Source organism: Vanessa cardui, chromosome 11 (genome assembly GCF_905220365.1).
Source record: "Vanessa cardui chromosome 11, ilVanCard2.1, whole genome shotgun sequence".
NCBI classification, from domain to species: Eukaryota; Metazoa; Arthropoda; class Insecta; order Lepidoptera; family Nymphalidae; genus Vanessa; species Vanessa cardui.
The window spans coordinates 11,129,019-11,150,074 of record NC_061133.1 but is presented as its reverse complement, the minus strand read 5'-3'; the positions used below and the strand labels follow the sequence as shown (position 1 = coordinate 11,150,074).

The 21,056-nt window shown below is 34.5% G+C and overlaps 3 protein-coding genes across 4 annotated transcripts in view; 2 read left to right on the top strand and 1 right to left on the bottom strand.

Moving 5' to 3' along the window:
- Positions 1–506: 506 nt before the first annotated feature.
- LOC124533826 (sulfotransferase 1B1-like) lies at positions 507–8,237 on the top strand. The gene is made up of 7 exons (XM_047109359.1): positions 507–713; positions 3,001–3,135; positions 3,299–3,398; positions 6,289–6,611; positions 6,876–6,970; positions 7,454–7,637; positions 7,927–8,237. Exons 1-7 carry the CDS (start codon positions 626–628, stop codon positions 8,040–8,042), a joined length of 1,041 nt encoding a protein of 346 aa, XP_046965315.1. The 5' UTR covers positions 507–625; the 3' UTR covers positions 8,043–8,237.
- A 987-nt stretch (positions 8,238–9,224) lies between these two features.
- On the top strand, positions 9,225–15,588 carry LOC124533654 (luciferin sulfotransferase-like). Its single transcript, XM_047109066.1, has 7 exons — positions 9,225–9,426; positions 12,368–12,502; positions 12,815–12,914; positions 13,310–13,632; positions 14,014–14,108; positions 14,611–14,794; positions 15,436–15,588. Exons 1-7 carry the CDS (start codon positions 9,339–9,341, stop codon positions 15,552–15,554), a joined length of 1,044 nt encoding a protein of 347 aa, XP_046965022.1. The 5' UTR covers positions 9,225–9,338; the 3' UTR covers positions 15,555–15,588.
- A 437-nt stretch (positions 15,589–16,025) lies between these two features.
- Positions 16,026–21,056, bottom strand: part of LOC124533772 (protein piccolo-like) — a 72,529-nt gene continuing 67,498 nt past the window's right edge. Inside the window, exons 13-16 of one of the 2 annotated variants that reach the window (XM_047109281.1) lie at positions 19,264–20,830; positions 17,451–18,750; positions 17,218–17,329; positions 16,026–16,760 (exon numbers count right to left, since the gene is read on the bottom strand). In XM_047109281.1, coding sequence (XP_046965237.1) covers positions 16,593–16,760; positions 17,218–17,329; positions 17,451–18,750; positions 19,264–20,830 — 3,147 coding nt within the window. In that variant the 3' untranslated portion in view covers positions 16,026–16,592. Of the gene's footprint in view, positions 16,761–17,217; positions 17,330–17,450; positions 20,831–21,056 lie in introns of both variants that reach the window. The other variant, XM_047109280.1, reaches the window with a different exon arrangement.

Genomic DNA, 21,056 nt, shown 5'->3' with positions numbered 1-21,056 from the left:
TAAGCACGTTTCCTTAATTTCTTAAATGTATGTTTGTGTGTTTCCCCACGAATTTCTCCAAAAATTAAAGTTGTATTGAGTAGATCTTTAAACTAAGCTAGGTACACAGTTCACTTCAACCCAGGAAACGTTTCATGGATATATATTTTTAATTTGTAGTAGTCAGTAGCTCTTTCTAATATTGAACACTGTTATTTTTTTAATAAGTTATTTAAGAACATCGATTGGACATATTACAAAAATCATATATTGTGTATTATTAATAGCAAAACAATTATGGCTTTAGTTAATAAACAATAACAATCATGAAATTATATAGTTTAAATAACTAAGATTAAATTCGAGAAAATCATGGAATAACTAATGCAAAAAATCGTGTAACCTTCATTGCGTATTTGCAGGCGTTGTTTTTATTTACTAACAAATTCTATTGATTGTAAGTTATACTTCAACGCAGAAAGTGATAGTATTACTATTTTGGTTTTAATTAAGATGATTGTGAGTTGTGACACACTTATCGCCCGTCCGACTTTAAAAGTCGACAGTCGAGCGCGAGTCTGTGAACTGTGTGCGCGTTCACGCATACCATAAACACGATTTAATTATTTAAAGAAGTGAAATAAACATGGAAAATAAACACAATAATAATTATCCCCTGGAAATTCGAGACGTGGAACCCGATGTAGCAGAAATGCTTATGAAATATTTTACGGGTAAATGTTTTTAACTGTTGCTTGTTTATTGCGGTGTAGCTTCTATGTACAGTATATAAATACAGCTAATAAGAAAATAATTTATTTTGTACAACATTGTCATGTCATACATGTTTTTGCGTAAGAAAATAACTAAAGTAATATATTAACTACAAAATATTCTGCGGAATTCTCTTTGTGGCTTAGAAATTTAAATGTGATCAATTGAATAAATATAAATCGTAATTGTAATAAAATTATTAATTTGTATTAAATCCTGTATTAAATAACCTATATGTTTATTTATTTTATAACAATAATGTGACATAGTTCGCGTGGAATTTGGAAATGGTGACTGTCTTTAGTTAACCCAATACATAATATTGAAATAGTAACGCTACGTTTCATTTAAATTCAAAGCGTTGAATCAGTCACTTCGCTAACATCAAATGATACTTTTAAATATTCAAAAATAACGTTTTCAATTACTCGTTATTAATTAAAGTAATAAACATTTTATTTATTTTACTTAACATAGATTTTAAGTTATTATTTATACATATTAGTTGGTAAGATTATGGCTTATTATAGCAACTTATCACTTAATCTACAACCAAATAGCCCTTTGACGAAGCTCAACGGAGAGTTAACAAAACAAGTTAGCAGAACTTGTGAACAATGGTTTTGTTAAGAGTTCATTGCCCCAACGTTCAGGAATACTCAAGAAATTATTATGATATATATTATATTACATTAAGATTATGTTATTAATTCTTATGTTAATAAATGATAATATCATTAAGATTTATAAATTAATTATCTCAATTAATACATTTTTATACAATTAGGTAGTCATACCAAAGTGAAATTTATTCTGATGTTATATCAAACTCAGATTTATTTTGGTGTCAATATACTAAACGCTTATCTAATCAAAGTGACACAATAACAAACACGTAAACTGCCATACGAACGTAGTCGGCAACGCGAACATGTTTAACTAATATTGGTATTATTTAAATGTATTTATTTACTAGTACTAACGCCTTCCTGAACTTCGATTACATTATATTATTAATTGTAAAAAAAAAACGAGCAGTTGACATCATCTTGACAGATAAAGTCTTACGCTTACTCGGCTGATGCTCGAAGTCTCAGGTTGGAACCTTCTGCGTACCGAGCGCTAAGGTATACAATTAAATAAACCAGTACAATGCTGGAAAAAGCAGCGCTTATCGGCAGTTTTAGTAAATAATGTTAAATATTGTATAGATGCGCTTCATAGATACGTTCGGTGAATATAAATAAAATTAGAAAAATCTTAAGTCCTTTTATTTCTTACTATATTTTAGAAATGTTAATAAATAAAGATTTTTGAAATAACTAAAACAAAAAAGCGAAATGTTTTATTAGATAATTAGGTAGATTGTATAATAAAAATCAAGTCTCCAAAAACTTTCCGCTCTTTAAAGATAAATTGTAGTTCACACTATCTGCTCGATTTAGAATTTTCACCAGTCGCGGATAACGAATTTTGTAATTCGTAATTGTGAACAGATTAAAAACATACAATGAATAGATAACAAAAAAACATATTACAATTATTTATATAATGTGCTGAATTTTTGTAGGTACACAAAGTTTGTAATAAATTAATAAAATATTGCCGGTATGCATTCGAAAATGTATTTAATCTCTACGCTAACAACCAAAAAACATTTGTCTATTAGGCGTAGTATAAATAATCGAATACAAGTCATTCAGAAGCAGTAACAGCTCACTGTACTATCATAAATATGAGTAGTCTTGAGAACAAGGTCATATTTACGGTTATTTTCCCAAACGTGTTTCGGAAAAAAATGTAATGAAATAGTAACTTCCACATTATGTTTAATTAAACAATCTAAAACACTTCCTCAAAAGTGTATTATAACCAACACAATAAATTGATTTATTGTGTTGCACTACAGTTTCTCGAGCCTTGAAATTTTGCACGTTTGATTCATTTTATTTCATTTTGATCATTTCTGCATGAATCAACAACATTGAAATACAGTTTACTGCGTTGTTTCATTGTATTACCTTACTAGTTACATTGTATTTAATCGTTAAAGTCGATTGACTGGTTTTTTGAAATAAATTATGCTCAAGCAGCTCATATTCAAATAGGAACATAAATAATTACTAACGCAGCCTTTTATTACAATTTTATAATTACTGTCAGTATCATACTGATACGAACAAATAAACAAGAGCAATAACATTAAAAGCAATCGCCTAACGCAGTTTAATATGTTTAAAATTACAGGTGAACACACTGGCTTCGTTCGTGTCGGACCAAAAGGCTACTTCTTACCACATGCATTCAGAAAGGAAGCATTTAATATATACAGCATGGACATACGTCCTACAGACGTTTTCGTAATCAGCTATCCACGATCAGGTTTGAATTTTATAATGCAAATAAAAAATATATGATTTATGCCACGTCTAAGAGAGAATACTAAAAAAAATATATTAATTATGGTATAAAGGATGAACAAACTTTTAAAAGAAAATATTTTATAAAAGTCTTGAGTTTGTTTAACAGTATTAATTCAATCCAGGAACGACATGGACGCAAGAGCTCGTGTGGATGGTGGCGAATGACTTAGATTATGAAAAGTCTAATGAAATACCACTCACTGAAAGATACCCGTTCTTAGAGTAAGTTAAATTTTCGTATAGATTTCTTCAAATCCTTTTTTTTCGCGTCCGCATTTAAAAATATAAATATCAAAACATAAATGCTACAATTCAGTGAATATAATATTCCTTAAAGTGTCTTAATATCCCTAAAGGGGTTTTTAAAAGAAAAAAAAACATTTAAAAAAAGTAAATTACAACATAGTATAAAACAAAATCGCTTCCTGCTGTCTTTCTGTCCGAATTGATGCTTAGATCTTTAAAATTACACCACAGATTTGACGCGGTTTTTTATGAGATAGATAGATTTAATTAGATACCTATATCAAATCAAATCAAAATATACTTCATTCAAGTAGTCTTTTACAAGCACTTTTAAATCGTCATTTAACAACTATATTAAGTGAAGCTACTACTGGTTCGGAAAGTAGATTGTACCGAGAAGATCTGACAAGAAATTCAGCCGTTACTCTTTTTCAACATTTAAAAGTACTTGTCATGCTAGTTAAATACAATTATATATTATGTAAATAATATATCCTGCCTGGAAGTCAATAGTAGAGAATCGCTTATAATTTTAGAGGTCTCTACTTTGTTGACATAAATAAACCTTTTTTTTTGCGCTAACAGTGCATACGCTGACTGAACCCTATGAGATAGATCAAAGAAAATGAACATAATTTTTTATACACTTAAAAAGTTTACAAAAATACTCTTATAGATAACCCACAATAACCATTTTCAACCGACTTCCAAAAGGAAGGAGGAGGTTATCAATTCGTCTGTATATTTTTTTTTTATGTTTGTTACCTAATAACTTTTTACTGGGTGGACCGATTTTGATAATTTTTTTTTTTGTTTGAAAGGTAGTGCTTCCCGTGGGGTCCCATTTTTTTTATTTTTTTCCGATGATGGTATCCATATGAAAACGACATAAGTCTTAAATTATCATTATGTATATGCGCGACAAATAGGTGAATAACTGAAAATTACGTTAACCAATTTTGATAATTCTTTTTTTATTATAAAATATATACTTCAAGGATAATTTGGTGAAAGTTTGGTAAAGTTCTGAGCACAGGATCCATGACAAAGTAACGGAACGGAAGGGAACGGAACAATTCTGAGGAGCACGTTAGCAATACTCGGTCGAATCTTTTATTTATGGGTTACTTGGATATTTGAAACACCTTCCGGAACGTGGTTATGTTCATGTAATTGTCATAATCGAATATTATAATCAACTAGCGACCCGCCCCGACTTCTCACGGGTGCAATACTGATACTAAATATACTACAGAATTTGTTTATTTACGACATCACATCGCAAACTTCTAAAATTATCAGTGTTTCTTTACTATATTGTTCATGTATTATATATACAAACCTTCCCCTTGAATCATACTATCTTTTAAAAAAAACCGCATCAAAATCCGTTGCGTACATTTAAAGATATAGGGACAGAGAAAGCGACTTTGTTTTATACTATGTAGTGATGGAACTCCTATACGGCTCACAGTTAGGGTGTGATTATGGGGCAGAATTTCTTACTATCTTTAATCAAATTTTGTGTATGTGATGTGATGTCATATGATGTACAAAATATAGTTGGTCTTTTTCAAAGCTTTTTTGCTGAGTTCGATTACAGCTCTTTCGAGGGATCCTTGTAGTTTACGCCGCGTGACGTATTAAATCCGCATTTTCGAAAGTCTATTTTTGCTTTATTCGCAAGTTTCCTTTGAAATTGTCCTCGAAGTAGTTTCTGACTCATATAAACGGAACGCTTAATCTATCCATATTAAAAAAAATTAGTTAGTCAACATCAGCTTCACTTAAAATCAAAAAATAAATAAAAATTTTTACAAAAAGAAAAATCGACTTCAAACAAAACACTATTTTAAAACAAATGAATATGCACGAAAAAGTAATAAAAATAATTGCGTATTCAACATATTTTTTAGAGTCTTCCTAAGTTAAATGAAATAAAAATTTTAGACTACTTAAAAGTCGATTAACGATTATATCATGTAGTTATAATTATTGTTATATTTGGAGTCGGTGTCAGCCAATAAAACCCTACAGTATATCTATCAAAAAACAATACGAGAATACTTTGACAAATATGTTTTTTACAAATTACCTTTTACACAATAATATACTGGATCAATCAAGGGGCTCGTATCGCTTCTTTCTTTTGATTGTTGGGGCAAGGGCACCGTGGCTGACACCGGCTCCAAATATACCAATAACTATAACTACATGATATAATCGTTAATCGACTTTTAAGTAGTCTAAAATTTTTATTTCATTTAACTTAGGAAGACTCTAAAAAATATGTTGAATACGCAATTATTTTTATTACTTTTTCGTGCATATTCATTTGTTTTAAAATAGTGTTTTGTTTGAAGTCGGTTTTTCTTTTTGTAAAAATTTTTATTATACTTTACTTTTAGACCCAGACGTAATGGCGTATTTACGAAGCGATTTTGATCAATACAGCATTAATCCTTATGTATTATTTTAAATACATCGTGCTTTTAAAATAAATATGTCCCTGAATTTGATTTTTTATCAAAAAATCAAAATCAAAAAATCAAAATCAAAATGAACTTTATTCAAGTAGGCTTTTATTAGCACTTTTGAATCGTCATTTTACAATTAAGTGGAGCTACCACCGGTTCGGAAAGTCGATTCTATCGAGAAGAACCGGCAAGAAACTCAGTAGTTACTCTTTTTTAACATTTAAAAAATACAACGTCATGTTAATTAAATACAATTATTTAAATTTTTGGACTTTGAATATAAATATATTCTATTGAACACATGAGAAGCCGGGGTCGCTAGTCTAAAATATGCAACCCTCTGAATACAAAGTTGAAAATAATTAACTTAGAATTTAATATAATTCCAGATTCTCAGTATACGTCCATCCAATAATGAAAAAGCGATTCCACGACGAGAACAGCGACAGCGAGCATAAATTGAAACTCTTAGAGTACGTTAGCCAACCGGCGACGGAACAGCTAGCGGTCTCACCTTCGCCACGTTTTGTAAAAACACACTTACCACTCTCCCTCCTACCACCGACGTTGCTCGACACCGCCAAAGTGATCTACGTAGCCCGCGACCCGCGAGATGTCGCCGTCTCCTTCTTCCACCTAAACAAGTCAATGAGGACACAAGGTTACATCGGTGATTTCAAAACTTACTGGCAATTCTTCATTAAAGATTTACGTAAGTTTATGATTTATATCATCACGTCTACTGGTCTTTCCAATATATTTAAAACGTATACAATGAGTTAAATTAAAAATAAAATTACGGTGATCGTCTACAAAACATCTAATACATAATATATATATGTATATAGGTATTGTAATATAATTATTAAGTATCTTGTGAAGCGAATATAAGTAATTTCTTAATTAATTTGGAGCATTATGAGTTACTATTCTTCAGACAAAAAGGGTCTAAACTAGTTTTGATGACATTTTCCAGATCATTGGACCCCATATTTCGAGCATCTCAAGGAGTCCTGGGCGAAAAGACATCATCCCAACATGCTGTTCTTATTTTATGAAGAACTTTCGAAGGTATTATAAGACTCGTTTAATTGTTCAAAATGCCTAATTGATTTTATAAGTACTTGCACTTAGAATCACTGCAGAATTTAATGTTCTGGTACTGAAATTTAAGGGAAATAAATAAAAGTCACCTTCTGTTTAATCCCGGTATATCTTGGATCGGAGAACTTGCCTTTAGTTTTACTTACTACCCTTTTTTGGCGAAATCTTCAGACATTAAAAGTAATTTCCTTATTTGAGAAGGCCTATTAATGTTATAATTCTTGTGTAATAATTTCAAGAACTTAATAAACCAGCACTTAAGTTCAATTGATGTCCGATGTTAAACGAATCCTTACTAAGTGTAACAAGTGCCCATATCGATAAAGGTTATTCCTGATTCTCGTGATTAATTAATCAGTTTTTTTTAATTTAAGCTTTTATTTATGCTAAGCAGGCACAGATTATTATTAATTAGATGAATAAGTATTTAAATTTACTTTTCATTGACAGGATCTACGCGCGGCTATTGAGCGAGTGAGCAAATTTTTTGGTAAACAGTTTACGGAAAAGCAAATCGACGAACTGTGTGACCATCTCAGCATTGAGAACTTCAAAGTGAACAAATCTGTCAACTATGACGTGATGCGTGAACTCGGTATCTTAATACCGGGACAAGCGACTTTCATTAGGAATGGTAAGACTTTAAAGATATTGTATCACATATGCGTACGTTATATCTCGTACAGCTTATTTATTAACTACATAACACCAATTAACACTAAGTAGAATACTTACTGCAAACCTGATGTTTTTGTTATATCTGAAAAGTGCGATTCTCAGCCGAAAGTCCAAACATTTACAAACGCCTAAGATTCGCGATTAAGACAATATTTCCTCCTAGACTATCTGAAGGCTATAGAAGTGAAAGCAATTATTATTGTTTAAAATTAAAATATTCAACTATTCCTAAAAAATATTTTCAGGTAAAGCAGGCGGATGGCGTGACTACTTTGATGACGAGATGACAGCTGAAGCCGACAAATGGATCTCCGACAATCTGAAAGACACCGACTTTAGATTCCCTCATTTGGCACTTTAAATGCTCTCCACCTATCGATTGATCGATTCTTCGATCTTGGTGCTTTCGAACTTTAAGATAATTTATTTTTATATTTTATATTCAATGGCAACGACACAAACAATGTTATTAATAGAATGCCGAAACAATGGTTTTAGTCCATATACAAATTTATATTTAGCCAAATATACCTGATGGAAAATGTATATTTTATAATGAATACATTATATTTTGTATATTAAAATAATGATTAAGCTAATATTAAAATGAATGTTCATTATTATTTTTTTAATTCGTCATTTATGGCAATATCGATGTTTTTACCATTAAATGATTAGCTGAAATAGGTTTGACGAATTGAAATCTCTTAATAATATTTACCTAAATATTAAAAAACTGCAAATCCGGTTGAAATTACTTCGAGAACGAATTACAAAAAATGGTAACATTATTCCATAAAAAGCTTAAACCATATTTTCGTGGGAGCTCCAATTTTAAAAATGATTTTCATGAGGCGTGGTCAGTGTGTCTAACAATTCGTGAATAATAATTTTAAGGATTGAAAATGTCTAGAAGAACTCTAGTTAAAGTGTTGTCTATTACTAAACAAATCCCTTCTAAGCAGGAAATTAACTTTACAAGGCTCTAATATAGCTCCATAGAATGTGTACGTAGTTATATTTTACCTGATTTATTTCTTAAAGATGAGATTCGTTGATTTAAATGTATTCAATAAACTTCATCGATCCTAGGCTTGAACTTTAGAGCTTGGGTTATTAGGCCCCTCTATGGGTAATTGAACTTTTTTAACACCTGATGCGCCCCAACACCCGGAATACCCGGTGGACCCGAGCTCATGGGAAGATCTAATAAAAAACATCCAGTCCATCTCTTCTAGGAGGGATTACGGGATCGCTCGCGCATGCTGCCGTCTAGGCCCCAGTTCCAAGTGTACAGAGATACTTTTCTCCCGGTGTCATATTATCAGCAAGACCACTACGACGGCTGTTATTAGTCAGAAAGATAAAATCTATCTAAAAATCGCTATTCGTCGAAATGAATGAGTTTAACCTTCATTGTTTGCTTACGTGGCGTTTTTTTATACATATTTACGAAAAAATTCGAATGATCGTAATGCGAATTTTAATGAAAGTGTACTTATGACTTAATTTAAGATAAGTATGAATTATAACACAATTATCGCTTATTCGCCTATAAAAGTCGACAGTGGAGCTCAAGTTTGTGAACTGTGCGCGCGTTCACGCATACCATTACATATATTATACATTCAATTGAATTATTTTACGCGAAATAAACATGGAAAATAAACAAGACAATAATTATCCTCTGGAGATTCGAGACGTGGAACCCGATGAAACAGAAATGCTTATAAAATATTTTACAGGTAAATGATTATTATTTGTTTTTTATACACAATATTTTATTTTTTTTTTTTGTTATTTGTTCATTTCACATTTTGTGTTTATGTTTTAAACACTAACCGAAGTAGACATGAAGATGATCACGTCGGCCTGACTGATTTCGGACGTGGTGATTATGCTCAAGTGTGGCCGCCCTACACAGGTGCACAGAGAGTTACTAATACTTTATTAAGGCTATATTACAAAATGTATTTTTATAACTTAAGTATTGTTTCTGTTTCTATTTCGATACTGTTTCTGTTTCTAAATTTTTTCATTGGTTTTTATTTTTAGTTAATTTTGTGACAATTTTAAAGAGCGACTTTTGGTATGAATTCGTTCATTTTCGAATACTAATGTCCGCTAGCGTCCTTTCTGGTGATTTTATTTCGATTGATTTGAAATAATTTCCTTCTTTTTATACATTTTTGAAAAGCTAATAAAACGGTTATGTTTTTAAAATAATCTGCAGGCTAAATTTCATAATGATTTTTTTAGTTTTCAAGGCATTTTTGAGGAAAAAAAAATCAAAAAATATTGAAATAAATTCGTTTTCCGTCTCGATTTTTAAATTTGGACCGATAATTATTGTTTAAATATTGAAGAATATCCAGTGTTTAATCGTTTTTATAAAACAAAAGAAAAGTTAGATTTTAATTGATACTTTTTTTAAATAAATTTTTGAAGTTGCATTTTTGACAAATTTGGTAAAAACTAAAAAACTTCATAACTCAAAAATGGTTCACTTTTGGATTATGCATATGGGGGTTAAAATTATTAGAAATAGTCACCCCTATCACCTCCTAACGGATATACGTCGTGTTACCCTTTATAAATACATATATTACACGTAGAAATTAAAAAGAGTCATGGATTTTAATTTTTAAATATAAGATTATTGAATTGCTGATAGTTATTATACTCTAATATAATAAGTGATTCATTTTTGGACAGTATCCCTAGCACGAGTTTGACCGTTAACTACATATAAAGTACTTTACTTTCTGTTTTCTCATAAACATCATCAGCTAAGCAAAAACGTCTTGTTGGGGAATGGATAAAAGTCAACGTTAAATTGCGTGATAAATATAATATGTAAATTGCCTAATCTAATTGTCTCATTTATGACTTCTTACATAACTTTTATTAGCGTAAATGTTTTTTTTTTAAAAACGGTAATTCGCTTGCGTCATTAAGATACGTAGGTACATTGTAAATGTAATTGAATTAATCGAAAACATTGTTTTAAACGTAGGTTGGCTAATCTTTAGAAGAACTATTAATGTTTAAGTATGTGTAAACAATTATATGCACTCAAATATTTATAAAATATAAATATAAATTAAACAATCGTTAATACCTTTATGAGCTTATGGCTTTAAATTGTGGGTTTGGTTTTAAATTCATGTCGAGAATACTTGACATGCATTTAAAAATGTACCAAGGAATTCTGTAATTGCTTCAACATCTATTTCAACATCACTACAACGTGTTATGTAAAATAGCATTCGTTTTAACACATTTCTCGTTTGGAGTAGTCAATTAAATATTATTGGTATAAAAATAGAACGATGTTAACAAGAAAACCATCGTTATATCGTCACATATAGATTTTTTTTTTTCAAAAACTAAAGAAGTATCATCAGCAAAAGTTATTTATATAAATGTCGAAGAGAAATGGACCAATAATTGATCCTTGAGGGATCCTCTTACTTACTGGGGCTCCGATACATTCCGATACAAGGGAAGACCCTTTCAATCAAACTAGAATTATAATCCTCATTTAAAGCCTCTGAATCGGATTGGTCTAATAGGTAATAGAAGATTAAATGCACTGTCGCTAATGGTGACAATTTCGGACCAATATGTCATGTTGCACACAGTCAAATATCTTAGATAAGTCACAAAAAACCCGAAGGACAAAGACTTCTAGAAACGTTTAATACCTAACGACGAACGAATTAATTAAAGACCTTAATCCCTTTTTTGTATTTCTACCAGCTCACGTCGCGAGTTCCCAAAATTTTGTTCTATCGTCGTCATAATTTTATGTTTTTTCCATATGCTGGTACTTTAATTGTTAAATTAAATAATTAAAATAATGAAACTTATAATAACCTAACTATTGATAATAGAAAAACTGAAATTAATTTAATTCTAATGCTTGATATGAATGCTTGTTTATCAAGAACAAACAAGAGTAGATACATTAATTTTACAATCGAAATTATGAATTAAACTGCTAACAATAATATATGTATGTAGGTTGACATAGATAACATCGCTTTTCACCATATTAAAATGTTACGCACTATGTGCAAATTAATTATTCGTAACATGATATTTTGCGAGTCGAGATGGCCCAGTGGTTAGTACGCGTGCATCTTAACCGATGATTGCGGGTTCAAACCCAGGCAAGCACCGTTGATTCATGTGCTTAATTTGTCTTTATAATTCATCTCGTGCTCAGCGGTGAAGGAAAACATCGTGAGGAAACCTGCATGTGACAAATTTCATAGAAATTCTGCCACATGTGTATTCCACCAACCCGCATTGGAACAGCGTGGTGGAATATGTTCCAAACCTTCTCCTCAAAGCGAGAGGAGGCCTTTAGCCCAGCAGTGGGAATTTACAGGCTGTTGTTGTTGTTGTTGTTGATATTTTGCACAAAATATTAATATGAATTTGATCGTGGTTTATACGGGGTCGAATTCTTGCAGGACTATTAAGTGAAAATCTTACTTCTGAATATTCAACGAAATCTATATTTATATATGTAGATAGGTATTATGGAAGGTATTTTTTATATTATTTGTTTTATTTTTTAATATTATTTTACGCTGCTTTCTTATTTATGCCTACGTGGCGATCTCTGACTAAAACCTTTCGATCAGTTGTTAAATAAAATAATGCTTAAAATTTCAGGTGTATACCCTGGCTTCGTTCGTGTCGGACCAAAAGGCTACTTCTTACAACACGGATTCAGAAAGGAAGCATTTAATATATATAGCATGGACATACGTCCTACCGACGTTTTCGTAATCAGCTATCCACGATCAGGTTTGAAAATTATAATACAAATAAAAATATATGATTTATGTGATGTACCAAAGAAAACGAATAAATTATTTTACAACAATATATAATTTTAAAATATTATAAAAAATAATGTAATTTAACCTTTACTAAATTTATACTAATATTGTAAATGTTTATAAAATCAATCAACGAAATTTTATGAAATTTATTATGAAGCAAACTTGAACTCCAAGGATGAACATAGGCTACTTTTATGCCTAACATAGGATCACTACTACACAGCTAGTATTTTATAAATCTTGAGTTTGTTTTAACAGTAATAATCATATCCAGGAACAACATGGACGCAGGAGCTCGTGTGGATGGTGGCGAATGACTTGGATTATGAAAAGGCTAAAACAATACCACTCATTGAGAGATTCCCATATTTAGAGTAAGTAATTATCGATTATTTTTTCCAAACACTATACTATTATAGAAATTAATTCATTTATTTAATGTAAGCTACGTTTTTTAATAACTTTTTTTCTTTTTTTACAAATAAAGAAAAAAATAATGCATGTAAAATATAGAGATAAATTTAGTAACAACGCGATGATTCGGTATACATAATATGCATATATAATATGTATATATAATATGATTCGGTATATATAAGTGTCTCGATGTGTGTAGAAAGTTTTAAAAAGGAACAAAAATTACCTAAGAAATTGTCAAATACACATACTACTGTTCAGATATGTTTTAATATCATTATATGTATGTATTGATAGATATCATGATTTTAATAGCAGGTGATACTGAACTTAGAGTTTATTATAATTCCAGATGCTCAATTAACTTCTTCCCAAAAATGATAAAGCAAATCCGCGACAAATACTGCGATACTGAGCGTAAATTAAAATGCCTCGAGTATATTAGCCAACCGGTAACAGAGCAGCTTGCGGCCTCAACTTTGCCACGTTTTGTCAAAACACACCTACCGCTCTCCCTCCTACCACCGTCGTTACTGGACACCGCCAAAGTGATCTACGTAGCCCGCGACCCGCGAGATGTCGCTGTCTCCTATTTCCATCTAAATTCGACAATGAGTATAAGAGGCTACATCGGTGACTTCAAAACTTACTGGAAATTCTTCATTAATGATTCACGTGAGTTTAATAACTATATTATCGAGACTAATGTTAATAAAATATCCTATATTTACTTGGGAAATATGTACTCCACTATTTAAAACAAGATAAAAATGCGTGGAAGTAATACTTGTTGACTTCCAATCAGGATATATTACATACATGATATATAATTATATTTATCTATCATGACTGTATTCTTAAATATTGAAAAAGAGTAACCACTGAATTTCTTGTCCGTTCTTCTCGAAAGAATTTACTATTCGAACCGGTGGTGGCTTCACTTAATATATTTGTTAAATTACGATTCAAAAGTGCTTGTAAATGTAATGCCGATGTCAGTTTGTTAAATATTTGTGCGCTCTTAGGATCGGTTCTAATTTTAATTACTCTTTTCAGATTATTTTACCCCATATTTTCAACATCTCAAGGAGTGCTGGGAAAAAAGGCATCACCCCAATATGATATTCTTATTTTATGAAGAATTATCGAAGGTATTATAAAAGTCATATCAAGGGTCAAATTCCTAGTCAATTTTTTCAGTACCATAATCAAGTGATACATTTGACATGGCTTATGAGACTTAGAAAATAAAGAAAAGGTTTACTAAGAAACACGTGTAGTAAAGATTTTTATGAATCGAATTTTTTTGAGTTGAGATGGCCCAGTGGTTAGAACGCGTGCATCTCATGCAGCGGCAAGCATCGCTGATTCATGTGCTTAATTTGTCTTTATAATTCATCTCGTGCTCAGCGGTGAAAGAAAACATCGTAAGGAAACCTGCATGTGACAAATTTCATAGAAATTCTGCCACATGCCACCTTCCACCAACCCGCATTGGAACAGCGTGGTGGAATATGTTCCAAACCTTTTCCTCAAAAGGAGAGGAGGCCTTTAGCCCAGCAGTGGGAATTTACAGGCTGTTACTGTACTGTACTGATTTTTTTTTATTTTTGATTAATTTGATCAATATTTATTTCATTTTTATTTTTTCAGGATCTGCGCAATGTAATCAATCGAGTCAGCAAATTTTTGGGTAAAAATTTCACGGAACAGCAAATTGACCAACTATGCGACCACCTTAGCTATGATAACTTTAAAATTAATAAATCCATCAACTGTGACGAGATTCGCGAGCTTGGTCTACAGATACCGGGAAAAGCGAATTTTATTAGAAATGGTAAGTTTTAGCAGGTAACTAATGTGCCGTCACGGTACCATGCGTAAGAGATCCCGTGGCGCCCGCCGAAAGACAGAGAGGGTACCGCTGTTTTTTAGTGAGTAAACCCGGTGGACCTGGGCGCACTCAGCCTCCAGGAAACCAGGGAGTACCCCCCCACTTTCCATCACGCGGAGAAGCGCGTAACGCGTTTCAGCATTCGTTACCTATTTTTCCAGCGAGAAAAATAGGTAACGAATGTTGCAAAACTATTCCTTTTAGTATATCCATTTTATGGATTACCGATTTGTTTTTATGGAATATCATAGATATTATATATATATATATATATATATATATATATATATATATATATATATATATATATATATTGATATTATTATTATAAACAAAAAAGGACATTTATTGTGTACAATTGATGTTAATATATAAGTTAAAAGTTTACTATACTTCGACACTGTTTGACCGATTAAATAAACTGTGTGCATTTTCGGCTCGCCTCAGCAAAACAGATAAACTATATTTCTACTAAGATGCACAAGCTGTTCAATTGTAATCTCAATCTTTGAGAGAACGCCTTTTTCTCCTCAGAAAAAACAATTACTATTATAAAAAAAAAATTAAACGAAAAATATTTTCAGGTAAAACGGGCAACTGGCGTGACTACTTTGATGATGAGATGACAGCTGAAGCCGACAAATGGATCTCCGACAATCTGAAAGACACCGACTTTAGATTTCCTCATATGGCATGCCCATAAATTAATTATGCTTAATGTATATAAATTAAAATGCACACGGTTCTTTTTATTTTGGGGGCGAGGTCCATCATTGCCAGGGCATCCTGACCAAATGAACGGCATATGGGAAACCAATTTCAGCTCATTTTATAAGTTTCTATTTTTGTTTTCTCTATAATTTTAGTAAGCAAGTACTTTTAAAAACACTTACTTCAATAAATATTGCGCACGATTATAGCTTTTTCATTAAATTATTATATACAATAAAAAATAGCTCTTAATAGTGGTCAATCTTAAAATCTCATGATTTTTATAAAGTAAAATCCGGAAATATGTAAATTCTTTGCAAGTATAAAATTACACAGGCATATTAATTTTTTCATTGTCATAATTACCATAAAATTTTTTTTATTTAAATCAGTAACGTCTGACTTTGATTTTGTCAAATTCTTGAACAACGACTAAAAAGGTTGTCTAAATGAAAAACAAAGATGGTGATATAACCATTTATTTGAATAAAATGCTCTATTTTAGTATTTCTTTGTAACACCATGATATTTAAGTTAAACATTGACAAGTAAATGTAGTTGTTATTATTAAGTAAACATTTTTTCCTTTTACTATCATACTCCATAATTTTAATACCACTATAAATAAAACAATGTCTCAGTCCTTCTTCACAATTTTATTTAAATAATACGGTTATACAAAGAAAATAAATTAAAAGCCAGATTTAAAATCAATCATTCGTTGGTAATATAAAAATTCTAAACAGACTCATAATAGTGGATAATAACCGTGTAAGGGCCGGGCTGCGCCGAACCGGCTCGAAATCGTCCGGATCGGGGCCGGTTCGACGAGGCCGACACCCACACACAACGAATCGGCAACGTACACATCTATTAAAAGCGACTCTATAATATAAAATGGGAGACGTCTCCCGCACCTAACGTCTCGCCGCTACGAGCGGCGTTAAAACTATCATACACTTATAGAAAATCACAAAATTCAAGCGGAAAATAATAGGAATCGGAATCGAATCGGAATCGAATCGACAATCTACGCGATCACGTCGGGCAGCAGCGCGTTGTCGGCCTGCGGGCTGGGGGGCGCCTTCAGCGGCTCGTCGGCGCCGTTGGCGAGCGTCTTCTCCGTCGCTCCCTTCTTTTCCACGGGCTTCTTTACACTTCCCACTTTCGCTGGGGCGGCCTTCAATCCAGCCAGGGCCTAAACAAAACGTATTATTGTTTTACAACTGATAACAAGTCAAGTGAGATTATTAATTTTCTCATCGTTCCGTATTCGTTAAGCCTCGGATCACTACGATTTATTAATGGAGCAACATGCTGTGGGACATGGCCTCGACAACTACATGGATATTTCCTAAGATAAATGCTGCGAAAAAAATGTTGATATGTCGCTCCAGCTGGTGTGTATATTGTATATATATTTATTTCGCGAGTGATAAAACGTAGTCATCTTGTAGGACACATTGATTGGTACATTGCTCAATTCCGTGACAATTAAGGCGACATTAACAATAAAGCATGTAATGTATTCCAAAATTGTGATAAATCTTAAAAAAACACAATATGATGGGTGAACTTACAAGTTTAAAGTAAAGAGATTAAAGAATTAACTGATCAATTTGATCTCGAATAATTAGCATATATTTAGTGCTCACCTTTGCAGTCGTAGTCCTCGGAGGAGCGGCCTTGGCGGTGATGCGCTTGTTGGCGAGATCTTTGCTCTGTTTATCGAGAGGAGCGCGCGCCGCGGGTTTTGGTGCAGCAGATCTATTTCAAATAAATAAATAGTCAGAAAAAATATAATTCTTTAAGTCTTAACTTAAAATATGACTGATAAATTTTAATTAAAATTCAATATATTAAAACAGAAAATATAAACAGTACGTACTTAGGAGGAGCGGCGGCGGGAGCGGCCGGGCGCGGCGCGGGACGAGGCGCGGGGCGGGTAATCGGCGCGCGAGTGGGCGGCTTGGCGGGCGCTTTGACATCGCCATTTGTCATAGGCTTCGAGGGCGCAGCTGCAGCTTTCGGCTTCACGTCCTTGGGCTTAGCGATAGGAGCGGCGGCAGAAAGCGGGCGAGCCGCTGAAGTGGGCCGAGCGGCGGGCCGAGCCGCCGGTGCCGAGGCGACTTTAGACGGCACCGAAGCCGTCTTCGCCGATGCCGCTGTGGCGGCGGGTTTCGTCGCAGGCGCCTTGGGAGCGGGGCGTGCAGCAGGCGCCGCGCGTGCCGGCGCCGCCGCCCTAGCCGGCGCGGGGGCTGCGGCCGGCTTGGGGGCGGGCTTCGCGGCGGGCGACGAGGCCGGCTTGGCGGCGGGTCGCGCGGCCGGCGAGGGTTTGGTAGCCGAGGCGGGCGTGCGAGCGGCGGCGGGGCGCGGGGCGGCCGTCGCCGGTGTCCGCGGCGTGCTCGTTGTCGATGTGGGCGCGGAACGTTTCGTGACCGAAGCTGGTGTTCGTGTAGCGGGTGTCGTTTTTGTTGCCGTCTTCGATGTGGCCGCTTTAGCAGTGGGTGTCGTCGGGGATTTTTTCGGAGAACCGGTCGATTTCGTTTTAGCTGTGGTCGCGGCTACACCTGTGACGGCGGCGGCGGCGGCCGCGGCGGCCACTGCAGCTGTGGCGGCGGCGATGGGCGCCTCGCCGAGGGCGGAAGGTTGAGCGGGCTCGACCGCGGGTGTCGGAGGGGGTGTGGCTCCGGGTTGTACGGTATCCTCGTGTTGAATTTCACTAGTAACGGGAACACAAATTTCTTGGGCTCTGGATTCGGGAATACCGATATCTATATCGGTGACTAGTTCAGTACGCGGCCGTTCCTCGGGGACTATGTCGGGTGCTGGAGCGCTAATTTCGGGTGCTGATGGTTGTATCTCAGAAGATATGACCTCGGCTGACTCCGTTACGGGCACTGGAGAAGGCGCTGCAGGTGTCGTCTCCGTGATCATATCAACGGGTGCAGGCGATACACTAGTAACTTCGGATTCAAGGGGAACAGTTTCCACTACGGAAGATTCTATAGGCGTTTCCAATTCTAATGGTGCTGATTCTGTATGAACAGGTATATCAGGTACAGGCGACTCGGTAGACTGTGACACTTCCACGGGCATGAAAGAATCAGATTGCACTGGCACAGGTGACACAGACTGATCAACAGGATGAGGTGATTCTCTTTCTATTTCTTTACTCTCGAGTTCAACTGAAACATTAGATTCAATTTGAGTCTCTGTTTCCTTTTCAAGATCAAGAGGCTGTGGTGATGCTATTTGTGGTTCAACAAGGGCAGGTTCTATTGTAGTTGTGCTTTCAGTGGGTAAAGGTGATGCGTTAGAAGATAGGGTATCTCTTTCTTGTGTTATCTCACTAACATGCACTGAATCTTTGTCGGTTTTATCTTCGGGTATCGGAGATTCTCTAGGTAGTGGAACCTCAGCGGGTACTGGAGTTCCAACATTATCATGTGATGGTAATGGTGATTGTGATTGTTCCATAGTTGTCTGTGACGGTAATGGCGATGGATTAAGTGCGATTGCTTCAATGTCTTCCAATTCTGAAGGATGTGGCGACTTTGAAATGGGTGACGATGAGGGTTCGACAAGTTCACCGGGTACGGGTGATGAAATCGGTAATGGTGACCCAGATGGCATTAGTGACTCAGTTGGTAGTGGTGATTCAGATGGAATTAATGACTCACTAGGTATTGGTGACTCACTAGGTATTGGTGACTCTCCAGGCAGTGATGACTGCGGTGGTAATAGAGCCTCTTGAGGTACTGGACTTTCCCGTTGCACTGAAAAGTCTTGCGGTAATGGTGATTCCCTTGCTACTGAAGACTCTCGAGGCAATGGGGAGGGACTTGGTACTGGGGACTCTTGTGGTAATGGGGACTCTCTAACATGTGATGCGTCTTGCGGAAGAGGAGACTCACTTGGTATGGGAGAGTCTCTAGGCTGTAGAGTATCTTGTGACAACGGAGACTCGCGCGGCAAAGAAATCTCTTGCGGCAAAGGAGATTCTCGATGTAACAGAGAATCTTGGGGCAATGGAGATTCTTGCGGCAATGGGGACTCCTTGGGAAGTGGCGACTCGTGTACCGGTAATGGGGACTCACTCGTCATCAGTGGTTCACTCGGAGCGGGAGATGGAGATGGTGACTCTGTCGATAACTCTGGTTCCAGTTTCTGTAATTCAGTGTCTTCTTCTTTTTCAAACTTAATTTCTGGGGCTTCAAAAGCAAACTCTGCAAGATTCATTTCTTTATTATCATTACCAGCATCATTTTGTATTTCATCCATAACATTCTCTTCATTCAGCTCTTCATTGAGTTCACATTCAGGAGTCTCATGAACTTCGACCACTACATTTTCATGAGCCATTTCTGGTGAAGATGGTTTAATAATTTCTTGTTCACTAACGTGTTCTGCAGACAATGCATTTTCACAATTTAACTCTTCATTAACTTCTGGACTTATTGCAGCTTCTGTCACTATTTCATTTTCGCCTAATTCAGGTGATTCAGGTGAATTCTCTATTTGATTGTCTTTTTCGGAACTCTCTTCATCAACTTGGTCATCCTTAAATTCAGCAGCAATTTCTGGTTGAACTTCTTCAGATGGTGATTCATCAAATTTACTTTCCATTTCAATATCTTGAGAAATTTCATCCTGTGGAGTTATAGCTCTAACATCTTTATCACTATCTGAAGGGTCCAATAAGTCCTCATTTGTAAATCCTAGTTCCGAGCTTTTACCATCTGGTATTTCTGGTATTTGTTCAAAGAGTAGTTTGTGAGATTCAGGTGTGTCTGTTTGAGCAACAGGGTCTTGTTGGACATTACATTCAAAGTCTGTATTAGTATAATTTTGCATATTTGTGTTTTGAATATTGAAGTCCATAAAATTATCTAAATTAGAAACATTGTTTCCAACAATTTCTGATCTGTCTTCAAACCTAATAATGTCATTGTTTGGCTCTTGAATGTCTTGTTCCGAATTTAATAAGTTTGTTCTCTCTTCAGGCGAAATGTTTTCTTTGTTTTCATTAACAATCTCACAAACTCCATTCTGTTGAATATCTTCATCGTCACTGTCGGGAAGAGGCTGTACCGCATTTAAATCAACATGTGATCCAATTTTTCCAAATCTTTCACAAGTGTCATCATCTTTTTCTTGGTAAAAACTCATGCTCATGGGATCATTTTCTTTGTTTTTTAGCCTTTCAAAGAGTTCATCGTTATCATCGACACTAAAGGGATTTGTTTCTGTATGAGCAGGAAATACCTGCAAAGAAAAATTTAATTTAATTAATTAATTTTTCAAACAACAAAGCAAATGTCGTTTGACTTGTGAAATAAATTAAGCAAAAGATAAATATGTATAATATTTACAAAGACTTTCAGAATATGATTTTCAAATATTATTTCAATTTTATAATCCAAAAAATTGTTATATACAATATTTTTCAAACAATAACTAGGGTTCAAATTTCGGAAAACATTTGAAATAA

Coding starts and splice junctions, on each gene's coding strand:
- LOC124533826 (XM_047109359.1), top strand. CDS start 626: ATGGAAAATAAACACAATAATAATTATCCCCTGGAAATTCGAGACGTG. Junction 3,136..3,298: donor AATCAGCTATCCACGATCAG/GTTTGAATTTTA, acceptor AATTCAATCCAG/GAACGACATGGACGCAAGAG. Junction 6,612..6,875: donor ATTCTTCATTAAAGATTTAC/GTAAGTTTATGA, acceptor GACATTTTCCAG/ATCATTGGACCCCATATTTC.
- LOC124533654 (XM_047109066.1), top strand. CDS start 9,339: ATGGAAAATAAACAAGACAATAATTATCCTCTGGAGATTCGAGACGTG. Junction 12,915..13,309: donor GAGAGATTCCCATATTTAGA/GTAAGTAATTAT, acceptor TTATAATTCCAG/ATGCTCAATTAACTTCTTCC. Junction 14,795..15,435: donor AGCGAATTTTATTAGAAATG/GTAAGTTTTAGC, acceptor AAATATTTTCAG/GTAAAACGGGCAACTGGCGT.